We start from the raw sequence: 14,186 nt of genomic DNA on the forward strand, positions 1-14,186 counted from the left end.
ATCTTCCCTGCTCCCTTCCCATTTAGCTGGGTTAAATTCTGTCAGAAGCACCGTCAGAGCTCCTGGCGTTGCCAAGAAAAGACGCAGATAAGGCTAATATTGTGTTCTGCTCCTCATAAACACACCTTTGTGTCTTATACCATGATATTTTTCAGATTTCGATTAAAACAAAACATATTGGATGCTGCAACTCTTACATGACAGTGTACTGATACAGTCTGGATGCTGTGAGTTAAAAGCCGACTCACTGTTGCCTCTAGTGGCTTCATGAGACAACAACAGATCCAGGATATTTATGTAATAGGATTAAAGGACTTGGAAATGGGTTTAAACATTGTGAATAAGGTGAATAGTTTAAACGTGCCAGTAGTTAAACATCTGTCCCAGAACATCATTTGAATCCCCATTTTTCCTCATGAATCATCATTCAATACAATATAATGAATCAACTACTGCTTTATGCTGTTCAGACCCAGGTTTGTATTCACACATACAGCTATCCCCCCATATTGACCTAGGGGTGGAGGTTAATGGACTGTATAATCAGAAGTCTGTCAGTGCAAGCTGATGTGTGGTCATGGACGATAAGGCCTTCAGAGTCTCCTTTTGTAAGGAGATAAGTGTGTGTTTGTCCAACAAACCGTCTAGTCATTCTAAACAGATGACACATAAATATATTTTCTTTGAATAAAAGTAATTAGACCCAGAGAATTAGTAGACCCATTAGCGGACATGTTTAATTCAGAATAAGCCTTCACAAAGCACAAGTAATTGACTTATGGCATGTTCAACTGTATGGGAAACCCGTGCGTTTTAACCCGAATCGCAGTGAACATGCTTGTATGTCACATGGGCAACACATTCAATAGAACGCACATTACTGACAATAGAAGGCATCTCCTGATTCTGTCTCCAGGATTTAACATGACTGCCAAAGCTGTCTACATAGGCCTATACGACATCAATCTGATACCACATGATTTAGTGTGTAACAAACGTGTTCATGAAAAATAGTATTATGCTCATGAGTTAACTGTCATCCTGCAAACAATAAAAATGAATAATTTCATTCGATCCCTTTTCGAAAAAAAACATGATAAATTAACAGACGCTCGGCCTGATAGCTGAACACCAACCACAACCAGTGCTGAGAAGTTGTAATATCCTGTCCCTTTTTGTTGCAGACAGTGTTCTTGTGTGTGTTCTTTGTGCAGTGATGGCATGATCAGCATAATCAGATGGCACTCTCTTATGCACAAAGTCGGCAGCTAAAGAAATATATCTTTCGGTTGCTTTCTCCTTCAGTAAAGCCCGCTGCGGTCGTGAACAGGACACGGAGAAAACTGAAACGTCTCTGCCACGGTTTTTAAAGCAAGGAGCTAAGTCAACCATCATCAGCGTCTCAATGAGGAGTTTGCTGGATGTTTGGATGGCTTATAAGCCATCCATTCAGAATGGATGGCTTATAAGTATGTGTTTGTTATCGGCAGAGCTTAGTTATTGTGAAAGAAAACCCCAGACGTGTCGAAAAAAACAGGATACGCATTGAAAGGGGCGGTTAGTCATCTGTTTCTCTCTGTACAATTAGTACAGAGAGGTTTTTTTGTGTTCTTTTCGACGTTTTGTTGGCGTGTCTTGTTCATTCGGCCTACGCTTTGGAGGGCTCTTACTTTGGATAACAGGACGTGAAAGTTTGTGAAAATGCAGTTTTGAAAGTATCTACCACGTAGGTCCATATTTGGGAGTAGTCTATTCCTATTCTATCCTTTTGGCAAGGGGGTGGACCGTTTTTTATAAAGGTTGTTTATTAATCAAGTCACTTTAATTGCGGCAGGCAAAACTGCAGGGCTTTTATGTTGCTTGCCAGCATCAGCTGTCACAGCAGGAGGTTGATGACTCACGCTTTACCGTTTACGGGCAGAGCATCAATCACCGGCTCTCTCGCGCGCCACTGATGGGAGCAGGTGGCGGATGGCGACGCGTTCGGCGTGAAGGTGTAGCCGGCGACGGTTTTCCGATGAAGGCTATAGCGACCGCTGATGACGGCCGGTGACCGCCCACCCGTAAGACCTCGTGTTCGGGCTTGAACCGACGCCAGAGGACCAGCTGCTGTGCAGGTGCTGGTGTGTGTGTGTGTGTGTGTACGCCTCATCAACCAAGCAGCAAACAGGGATGAATTATACAGCCTCACAACCGTCCGCACTGACCCAGGTGTCAGAGCAGTTAATGTAGAGTTTGTTTGTTTACAACTAGATTAGTGACAACTCATACTGCAGGTGGGCAAATAGTGACAGAAATGCTGGATGAGGATGTTAAACATGGATGATGAAGCGTTTGAGAGATTCCTTGACCCCCTTTGCACTGTAGCTTACTGTTTTAGAAAGTCATCCCAAATGCTTTCATAACACACACAGACACAGAAAGCCCCTAAGGCAAAAGCTGTCCACAATTCAAATACCAACTCCTCCATGCATATATACATGATCCACCACACATCTAACAACCCAGTCCCCGTTCACCAACACAACTAACACAACCAATCCACAACAGTCAAAGAGACTCGCACAATCTGCCAGATTGCATCACTGATCACAAGTCACAACACACTGTCACCAACAGACCGCCAATGTGCATAGTCGCTTAATTCTCACAATTGTTCTCGAGATGTCCTTGTGCGTGTATACTTACAGCAGATGCCTACCCTACTATTTAAATGCCACCCGACCCCCCCTCCCACCCAAGTTCCTGGAGAGGCTTTCTGAGTGATCTTATCTATAAACTATATAATTCCTGATTTGCACATTGTCCTCAAAACAGTCCATTCCATCAGTGATCCAGCAGACGGATAATTAGATAACAAGGAGATGAGTGTGAAGAGTAGCCGCCTGGGTAGACTTTCTGAGCACTCGTCAAAAGAAGCTTGATTTGTATAATCATGTTGAGTACATTCCTTTACATTTACATTTAGCAGACGCTCTTATCCAGAGCGACTTACAGTAAGTACAGGGACATTCCCCCGAGGCAAGTAGGGTGAAGTGCCTTGCCCAAGGACACAACGTCAGTTGGCCTGACCGGGAATCGAACTGGCAACCTTCGGATTACTAGCCCGACTCCCTCACCGCTCAGCCACCTGACTCCCCTTTGCCGTGGGGATATTGCATACCACATGCAGTGGTCTTCAAATGAATTGTCGTTATCAGGGTTTACAGGATCTATTGCATCCTGTCCACAATTATGTTTTTTTTTTAATTATGTTTTTAACCCTAACTTTTCCATAAACTTTGAACGTACAAGCCGATTTGGCACAAACTGGAAGATTTCCCAGAGCTCACATCTCTTTCAATTCCACTATTTTGATCCCAAAATATCCCCATGACAACACGGCAAAGCCCAAAAGTGTTTCTTCCAGCCTCTTACTGATTTCTCAGAACATTCATACAGAAACAGCTTGGGGTCATGGAGGCAAACTATTAATGACAATGTGTGTGTTAGTACATAGCACATCCTCAAGTGTTAATGTATCTCTCCCTGCTAACCCAACACCCTCTTTCCCTGCGGAACAGACATATAATGGGACTGCTTGGCTTGGATTGACAGGCCAAGGGATAGACATAAACATTTGAACGTGTGGTGTGCACAAATGTAAATTGTGTCAATATAAAGTGCCCTGCATTCTCGATGTTCTCCCTGAATTCAGTTAAAGAGCAAGCATTTTTTTTAATAATTGCGACAGTTGACAGCCCTCAAGTTAACACTCCGGATCTCTACATATGCTACAAAAGAGACTGAGAATTAAAAGGAGGGGGCGAGGTTATAGTGGAGACATCCAGATTGCAGCACGAGATGCTTTACACTCTTTCAGTTGGCAGGTTGACGCTTGGCAGCTGGGCCGCGCAGATATCTCTGCCCCAGCACCGCCTTCTCCTCCTGCAGGCAATGCTCCTGTCATGTTGATTCCACGAGGCCTCCAGGAGCTACTTTGGAGACGTAGACGACTGTGTCTACAGTGTAACCTACTATAGGCAGCTTCGCAAAGGGGATGGATTTTTGGCCTATATTTCTAGTTATATGAGAGTCTGAAGTTTTGTAGTAGGAAAGAAACAAAAAATGTAATCGCTTTATGTCGGCCGATGAGTTATGTTTTCTCTGGCAGGATGACTTCGCTGGAGGTGTTATTTCTGAGCCATCTGCAAGTTAAATTGGGTAATTTTTTTCTAAATATAAACGTTTGACTGAGAAAGCATGAGCATTATTCTTTTGCCGTTCAAGACAAAATGCCAGACAGGCAGATCTTCTCCAGCTGCTTCTCAGAATGCCTCCTCGGCGTGGGGAGTTGTAAAAGTTGTAAAGGAGTCAGGTGGCTGAACGGTGAGGGAATCGGGCTAGTAATCTGAAGGTTGCCAGTTCGATTCCCGGCCGTGTCAAATGACTTTGTGTCCTTGGGCAAGGCACTTCACCCTACTTGCCTCGGGGGAATGTCCCTGTACTTACTGTAAGTCGCTCTGGATAAGAGCGTATGTAAAATGTAAATGTAAAAGTCTGCATGCACACTATCGCAAGATGAGGCCATTTCCAAATGTCAAGTGTTTGTGAAATAAATGTCAACTACCTTCGGGATGTGAAATCAAAGCTCCCCTTAGCCCGCACTCTAACCAGTGCAGTACAAATAGAAGCGTCTGGAGCGAAAGAAAAAAACATTGATTTTCTGGCCCAGCATGGGCAAGGGTAAAAGAAATATGAAAATCCTCGGGAGTCATGTTAAAGTGCTGAAACTGGTGTCGCCCTGATAAGTCGTCTCTAGAGCCCAGCCAGGAATAATCTATGCTATTGACGTGCTGTCAAAAGCCTGTTATGCACAGTGAACACACGGGAAATTGACAAGGACAAGACATTTGACTATTGTTTTTGAACTGAAGAGAAACGGGGGTCCTGATTGAGAATATCTGAAATCAAATGTCTATTTTGATTGTGACCGATGTTGACCCATTCTCATTATCGTGATGAGCACTGTAAGTGACAAGTAGCCTAGTTTACTAAATTGTTTGAGTGGCAGCTACTTAGCTTGTGTAAACGTTGTATTACTATTGCTCTGCTGTTGTTTACTTTCCATATGCCCCATATCTACGTTGCTTTGTAATGTAACTGTTTACCTGTTGTACTGGTCTTTGCAAAAGCTATAGTGCAGGTGAAATTTGAAAGTTCTATAGTGAGAAAAGGTCAATGCCCAAACCATGTCTTCCCCTAAGATGCAAAGGCATAATGCACAACTGTGGCCACTAAGATGCATGTTTCACCAAGATAAAGAAAAAATGTCATATGAACAAATTATCATATAGCTACTCGTGTACGTTTTTTCCCCCCTATCCTTAATGTGATTCAGCAGGCCTATCTCATGCCTCTTCTCCTCTAGTATCTTCTCCTCTCTATTGTGCACCCACCCCGATCCTCTCTAGGAAAAAATCCCATCTGACAGTCAGCAGTGTACACTGTGTTCCACAATGAGTCATTTGTTGCATTGTAACTTTTTATTTGTTTTCCCTTTGAAGCCCAACTTCACATTATAATACTCCTTTATGAGTTCACGATTTAATTAGCCTCCGGTACATAACAATACCGATGTTCTACCAATGTCCACATTTATTGACATGAACAACACCCGAAAAACACTTGATTATGACATTGAATACCTTTAGGCCTATGTCTAATCTAGGGAGTCAGGTGGCTGAGCGGTGAGGGAGTCGGGCTAGTAATCTGAAGGTTGCCAGTTCGATTCCCGGCCGAGTCAAATGACGTTGTGTCCTTGGGCAAGGCACTTCACCCTACTTGCCTCTGGGGGAATGTCCCTGTACTTACTGTAAGTCGCTCTGGATAAGAGCGTCTGCTAAATGACTAAATGTAATCTACCTTCAGATACAACTGGCACCTCTATAGCTCACTGCCGGCTGGGCAGGCGGTCCAAAAAAAACATAGGTCGCGGCTATTGCAAATTTGTGCTTGTTACACTCTTAAGTAATTGTAACAAAGTAGTTGCCTAACTTTGCACTTGCTGACGTAAATCTCACCATATGGTTTCTATGGTACACAATTTAGTTTGGAGAAGTTGGAGTGTTCGTACATCAACGCGGACAGTGTCTTTTTACGTAAGTTATTGATCCTTCTAAATATCTGTTCTCCAATTTAGTTTCACTTGTTGAAAATTACATCACTAAACCGCTCTCTCATCAGTTGCTTTCTGCAGAACTGAAAAATCTCTTAAAGGGATAGTACCCTTTTTTAATTCAACACCCACAGTGCAGTACCCTGGGAGGGCCGACCATGTTAGTTCCTGGAGTGCAGTTGACCGGCAGAATTTCCTTCCGACCACAATCCAGCACACCTAATTAGCTGATTGACAATTTGAATCAGGTTCATAACAACTTGAGTTGGAGTGAAAACCTAAAGGAGGGCAGATCTCCTGGATCAGGGTTTGACAGCCCTGGGCTGAGATACTGAAACTGCTGATGGGGATATCGTGTACTGTTCCAAGCTACTGTAGACAGAGCGTTAGACCTTATGCTCTGGGGTACCGTCGCTCTGGGCTAAAAAGAAAGAATATGGTATCGTGCTCACCCACTTTATCTGGAAGCTAGTGAGACCAGCTCCACCATGTGGGTGGAATTATTTAATAATTTAGTTATTTGGCTGGTCCCTATAACCAATAACGTGCTCTGTGGGAAAAGTGGGAGTTGTGTGAAAATCATTATGCAACTATGGAAAGATTGAGATAAAAACGATTGTCATTTTTTTTAACTTTCCATTTACACATAATGTAAAACCATTCCACCTTTCTAGCTCTCTTATTGCATTTAGACATTTAGCAGACGCTCTTATCCAGAGCGACTTGCAGTAAGTACAGGGACATTCTCCCGAGGCAAGTAGGGTGAAGTGGACACAACGTCAGTTGGCATGACCGGGAATCGAACTGGCAACCTTCGGATTACTAGTCCGACTCCCTCACCGCTCAGCCACCTGACTCCCATTGTTGTTATTGCTCATAGCTTCTACACAGTATCCTCCCAAGGAGGCATAATATGTTACACAAGAGCTGGATCTCTCTTCCTCCCACATGCGCCTTTGAAGTGCAGACGGTAGCCTTTGACAGAACTTCTCTTCTTGTGTGTGTGTGTCATTTCTTTACCAGTGTGCAAACATGCCTATGTGCATGCATGTAAATAATAATGTTCGGAGGCAGCAAGAACATGTGTGTGCATAATTGTGTGTGCGTTTGTGCGTGAGTTCTCAGATACATAGCACATACTGTAGCTGGTTATGCAATCCAAATTTATCACGGCCCCTCTCAAGTGTATTTTGGGATTCGGGAGATTTCAGGGGCTGATTTGTGCTCACATCACACCTCGCTTTTAGGGTAGCGATACATTACATTTACATTTAGTCATTTAGCAGACGCTCTTATCCAGAGCGACTTACAGTAAGTACAGGGACATTCTCCCCGAAGCAAGTAGGGTGAAGTGCCTTGCCCACGGACACAACGTCATTTGGCACAGCCGGAATCGAACTGGCAACCTTCAGATTCCTAGCCCCCTTCCCTAACCGCTCAGCCACCTGACTCCCCTGATACATTTGGAGGAGTTGAGTTAGGTGAGGTTCACACTTTATAACACTGTGAAATGCATCAAAATAGTTTTTTTCACTCTTTTTGTTTAAGGATTGCAGTGTGGCAAATTACTTTCTCCATCAGTAATGCCACTGACAGCTCTGTCTATTCCGGAGGCACCATATTTCAGCATTTAGAAAATACGTCTAGAGGCATGACCATTATCAAGTCCATTATGGCCCCCCCTCCCAACCCACCACACAATGTATGCTTTGAAAGACGACCCTTTTCTGGTTCTGTAGTTGTATTGGTACCATCCCTCATTTCTAAATCTAAGGGATAACCTGTTCCCAGATTAAAGCCATGCTCCATCCTCTCCCTTAAATCACAGTAGAGCCCATTCTTCTGTTTGGAAATCCCACAGGCCAGTGTAGGGGATCATCAGACTCAATGAGAAACCCATTGAGGGCAGACATATAGTGTGTTTATAGTGTGTCACGAGCATAGTGCTGAACAGTCAATTATTGTTGGAAGTCATAACATTTGTCAGGGTTACGATCTCTTTCATTTCAGACCTACAAATTCAGAGCATGCATCCAATATAATATTTTTGACCTACTGTATTTATTCAGCTGTAGAGTTACTGTTGATTCAAGTCATTAGTGCCAGCCCTCCAAGCACATCCCAGATTATAAATTGATTTATCTTAATAAAATACACAGGTAAATCAATTAAAGTAAAAAAGTACAGTCTTTTTTATGGAGGACATCTGCTGTACAATTCAGTCATCAGATAAGTAATTTGTCAAGGTAAGATAGAATGAATTACATGGGTTGTGCCCTGGTCATTCATACAAATAAAACTCTGCTCTTTCATGTTTATGTCTTCGCTAAATAGCTTAACATGACTTGGCAACAACTAAATCTTTTTAAACCAAGTCAGTAATAGGATGTGCCACTGTATTTGAGTGAACACTGTTTTCCCTTATTGTGCATTTGTATATCTCTTTGCGGATGCACTGTGGTAGATTAATGCAAAAATAGGATCATTTCTCTGGTGGGGATGGTGTTCAACACGTCAGTCAGTAGGTTTTAACAGATGCTAGAGATGCCATCTGTGGGATGAAAGCTTTTAATCACAGATAAGTCCAATGGACTGTGTAGCAAAGGGCCTTAAGGGCTTAAAAATCTTTCCCTGTCGAGTGCTTTCACACATTGTTGACTGTGTTGATTTTTAAAATTCAACTACATTGAAATCCCATATTTCGAAAGAGAAAGGTTCAACCCTTACAGGTTCAAGTCTTAATGAGGGTGAATGTCTTGAACTGCTGATTACATCTTGAGTCTCACTGACCCACAATGCCTTCCTGCCAGGCTGACTGGGAGTCAGGTGGCTGAGCGGTTATGGAATTGGGCTAGTAATCAGAAGGTTGCTGGTTCGATTCCCGGCCATGACAAATGACGTTGTGTCCTTGGAAAAGGCACTTCACCCTACTTGCCTCTGGGGAATGTCCCTGTACTTACTGTAAGTCGCTCTGGATAAGAGCGTCTGCTGAATGACTAAATGTAAATGTAGATCGTCTCCATGCCAGTGTTCTTGACTTTTGACTTGCTTGAGAGCACTGGATGGCCACAAGTCCACTGTGAAGAAAAGCAACAGTTTTGCAGCTGAAACTGTGAAGTGGCTGAAAAGAAACATTGAAGGTGACAGGGTAAGCCTAGGGGTGACAGGCTAAGCCTAAACTGAGGGTGAAAGCTGCTCATAACGTTAAATTAATTAAATCACTGAATCAACCGTTTTGTGTGCGTTTCATTGGTAGCCTATCATACAAACCTTAACGTTATTGTATAGCCTACTGTTACTACTGTCATTTACCACCTTCATAAATAACTATTGAGAGGTAGGCTATTCTTTTCAGCTATTTTCTGTGGATTACCATGCATGAGATTATTGGGTTTGGAAGGCTCGTGTCCAATCAACGGCAACAAGAGAAAAAAGACAAACTCCCACTGTATGCTACATTCCTAATTTTATGGGAGGGACGATTTTGACAATTCTAAACTCAAATAACACCCTGCGTATGTTCAATTACAATAAATTAAATACTGGATTTGTTCAAATAAAATATTGATTAGTTTTTTTTGCTCCAACGTTTTACCAGCCAACTTAGGACTTCTGAATGTAGGCTATACCTTGCAAAAGAGGTTTCGAATAAACTACAGTACTTCCGTGTTAGCTGTCAACGTAAAGCAGCCCTATTACAGGAAGCAGTAATCTTTAGGGGTTAATCCTCGCAGTTTACAGGTATTTGACATCAAAGCCATCGAATCTTACAGTAAATTGTGTCGCTTAACAACGTAGTCTAAACTAAAACTGATGATTGGGTGGCAAGCGAACAAAGCGAATCTATTATTTTACATTGATAGTCTGTTTTTCAGGGTGCCAGATTGAAGGTGCTGTTGTAGAGTAACCACGACTCTCTCGAGTACACATTGACTCAACCTGAATGTGCAATGAAAACGTTGACAGTCGAGTTTAAATGTATGATTTAATATTGCAGTGTCCTTGGTCGACCCGATTCCAATGCCATATGTTGAAGTGAAGGAGCGAAGACTTGGGGGAACACGGACGATAGAAGCTACATGTAGCTAACTACAGACTAATACTCGCTACCCACGTCAGAGGAACTGCGGTACATTAGCCGAAGAATGCCAGCGGGTAAGCGTTGTGATTGTTTCAGAAGAATGTCAACCGAATGGCTTATATGTCTTGTCGATGGGGCTCGTCAAACTCTGTAATTCACAACCAGTCAGTCATTAGCCTACGTTCATCAGGCTGTTTTCCAAAGGTATTTAAAATGCCAGCGCCAATATCCTCAATATGTACCTAAGTGACATGATACATGGTTCACCAGGGAAGTCGTCTGTCAATATTCTTACATGAAAGGCCGATGTACGCGTTTTCGAGTGGCAGACCACAAGATGAAAATAACTGATAGCCAGAAACATGTGCAAAACAAAACAATTATCATGACTTTGTCAACAACGTGTCATCCGTTTTGAGAAGGGGATGGGTGTAAGAAATGTCATGATATTTAGGTAAAGGCTGCAAATGTTCTCTATGTTAGGGTCTTGCTGATCCTACCTGTGTCCTATTGACAGTTGTTAGCTCATGGCAGTGAAGATCATTAGAGATAAGCTGCTAAAGTCATGGTCATGGATTGACAGAGTTTACACGACATTAATAGGCTACGTTATTTATTTTGCCTGACTATAAACAAACACAAATTTGTTATATTCATTAAATTCGTATCCAATTGTAACAGAATTACCTACATTTCTCACACCATGGTAAATATATTGTAACTTGAAGACTTTACTTGAGGTAAGCTATTTAACTGACAGTTGATCAGTTGTTCACCAATATCTGCCTATACTTTTGGGATGAGAATTAGCATCTGTCTGTGTTAAACTAGTGAAATTGATTGTCATCTTATTCAGAAGGCATCTTGTCTCTCTATGAAATACCACTGTGTTGCTATTAGCATCTTCGCCATATCACCTCAACAACACTGTTTACAGTGCAAACACCACTCCTGCCATCTATGCCACCGAAACCCAAGCACTTTGATGTGTGAGTTTGACCAATCTAGCATGGTTACATACAGTATGAAGTGACACCCAAGCAACTCTGGACCACAAATAGGCTACCCCAAGGTAAATCTGCTGTGATTAGCATGTAATTAGATGCCAGACATAGATTTTTTTTATAGATTGCACAGCAAGATGCGTGTTCGCCTAATAGAGACAGGAATAGAAGGCACATAGGCTTATGCATCCGAACAAGAGATGAAACCTACATAAGCTCACAACTTTTGCTGCCACTATTATTAGCAACAGTGCCTTGTGAGTGTGTTTAATAGAAACATCTCACCATGCTGTGGTCTCGGGCTCTCATTATCACTGAAAGCATTAACCACCTCAATTAAGTAATTATGCAGGACGAAACCATCGCGTTCGCCAAGACTTGACTGGAGACGAGTTGTTTTCCTCCAGAGCTTCAGATTTTGTTTTTGCGGTGTTGTGTTTGGTTGTTTGGCTTTGTGTGCCTTTTTATGTCGTGTCCCGCATGTAGCCTGCTCTGTAAAGGGGTTTGTGTGTGCCCGATTTCGAAAGTAATTGCTTTTCAGACCTTCATAGGACATTGAAGACTGATACAGCAAAGACGAGCAATCGGATTGTTCTTTTTATCTGTCACGTTCTCTCACGTACCATTTGCCAGTAATACTGGTTTATGTGGGATGTACACAAGGTGGGCTGACTGGGCTGTTATATCAAATACATTTTCAGTCAAGCAGAGATGTAGAATTAGGCTTTTCTGTCGTGTTTTTCAATCTCAGTACAGTACCACACAAGATACGTCGCAAAATAAACAGCACTCTCTTCGTCTGCCTAAGCTTGCCTCGCATATACAACGTTTTCCTCTTTGTCTAGTGTCTAGTGTTACTTCTTTGAGTGCATATTTTTCTGTGTTACAGTGTAGATAGAGACAATACAGACGTCCTTGTGAATTGAAACGAGATGAGGAGTAGAGATGAGACGCAGAGAGACTTCGTCTTCCAGAGGAAGGACAGGATTCCTCCTCGTCTCCCTCAACCCCGTCTTACTTTGAGATGCTCACTATGTCGATTAGAGCGATTTCTACAGCGCGGGGGGCACCGTGTTTGGATTCAGATGTAAATAGTAATTTGTCTGTGGCGATATTATAGGTGTGTACATTCGAGATTGTTCTTCCGTATTGTTCCTGTTTGTGTGTTTTTTTCGTTGTTGTGGCAGTCATTTGAATTCACTGCAGAGGAAGGCATGCTAGGCGAGGATTTGGCCTCGCTAAATATAACTTCAAAGGCTGTTCTGTGTTTCGTGTCGAGTTGCTTCTTTTTCGGAATGTGTCTTTTATCTTGAAGCGCTTGTTGTGTGGGATTCAATTTTTCACCCCCTCTGTAGAATTCTCTGTTTTTTGGGGATTTCACACTTTCGGCTCGGCCTGTTTTGTAATGAGATCGTCGAGCTCAAATGTGAGATTTCATTTGTTTTTTGCCTCACTCCGAGATCACAGTGCGTTCCAAAGAGAAGAATGATGAGGAAGGCAAGGCAGGGGTGAGGTGTGACACATTAGGCTAAACCGTGTAGGCCAACATCGCTGCTGCTGTTGTTGCACAACATCTGCTCACAGGCCTGCGAGATTAATTGGTTGTAGCGAAATCACCGCGAGCACAAATAGCTGGTGCTATTTTATGTTTTATTGACTTTTCACCATGGGCAAAGAGGGTGATCAATAATTGCTGAAAACGAGTCTCACCCCTCTAGTACCAGTTGTGCAAGCATTGTAACGAGTGGCCTTTGTAGCTACATGTCTGGATATTTCTAGTGACTGGCAAAGAGCAACCTGCTGATTGACAGCTCAGGTGTGACTCACTGGCTGACTTGAGGGTGTGGTTAAATTATTGAGTCACTGCAACCTCACCTTTTGCCTGGATGCCAAACACTGGCTGCGCTGTTACTCCACCCTCTCCCATCACATGATGCAGGGGGCTTCTCTCTCTGCTTGTTGGAGCCCTGCTCTTGGAAGGGGTTTAGGAAGGGCCTTAGACCATATTGAGTCCACAGTGGGCCTGTCTTCGAGGAGAGAAGCTCTAAGAGTATCACCGTGGACTGTCTAATGAATGGCTTGTTGGATGAGCTGTGCTAGTTTGCTCAAGGTCGAGGTCTGCTTAAGCCACCTGTTTTTTCTTGCTCCTCTCCAATGTACAGTATGTGCGCACAACACGCACGCACACACACACACACACACACACACACACACACACACACACACACACACACACACACACACACACACACACACACACACACACACACACACACACACACACACACACACACACACTTCCACATGCAGTAGACAGCAGCTCACACAGCAGTGACACAGCAGGAACCTGAATTTGACACCACCTCCACTATTGCAGCATATAAATCCTAGTAATTCCTGGTAATTACACTTCAATTAGGATAATTAAAATACCTACAAATTACTTCATCAAGGCAGAGACAGGTTAGAAAACTTGCCACAGATTTAGCTCATTACTAAAAAGCATGCATTGTAATCAGGCAGCCCAGCATTGTGTGTGTGTGTGCTTGTGTGTACATACTCAAACACATGTATGTGTAGCTATCAAATCAAATCAAAATGTATTTGTATAGCCCTTTTTACACGCACGCATGTCACAGAGGGCTTCACATACGCCCATAGAACTGCCCCTCAACCAACTTAAACCCTCAAGGAAGACAAGGAAAAACTCACTGCAGGAGAAAAAATGGAAGAAACCTTGGGAGGAGCAATTCAGTGAGGGATCCCCTCCTCCAGAGACGGTTGGTGAAAGAGAGTAGCAGAACACAGGCTTAACATGTCGTGTGTGTGTATGTTTAGCCTTGCATTCGCAGCTGTCCAAGACGCCATTGAGCGTGTGATCCTATGGCTGGCTAAGCTCAGACTAAGCCTAGCTGGCCTGCCTGACGTCCTGCAGTGTTGTATA

General features: G+C 43.0%; 1 protein-coding gene across 1 annotated transcript in view; it reads left to right on the forward strand.

Moving 5' to 3' along the window:
• The first annotated feature begins 9,855 nt into the window (after positions 1-9,855).
• efr3a (EFR3 homolog A (S. cerevisiae)) overlaps positions 9,856-14,186 on the forward strand; it is a 71,111-nt gene continuing 66,780 nt past the window's right edge. Inside the window, exons 1-2 of the mRNA XM_067252606.1 lie at positions 9,856-9,898; positions 10,155-10,312. Coding sequence (XP_067108707.1) covers positions 10,303-10,312 — 10 coding nt within the window. The 5' untranslated portion in view covers positions 9,856-9,898; positions 10,155-10,302. The remainder of the gene's footprint in view (positions 9,899-10,154; positions 10,313-14,186) is intronic.

The sequence above is a fragment of the Osmerus mordax genome, chromosome 16 (assembly GCF_038355195.1).
Source record: "Osmerus mordax isolate fOsmMor3 chromosome 16, fOsmMor3.pri, whole genome shotgun sequence".
In the NCBI taxonomy this organism is placed as follows: Eukaryota; Metazoa; Chordata; class Actinopteri; order Osmeriformes; family Osmeridae; genus Osmerus; species Osmerus mordax.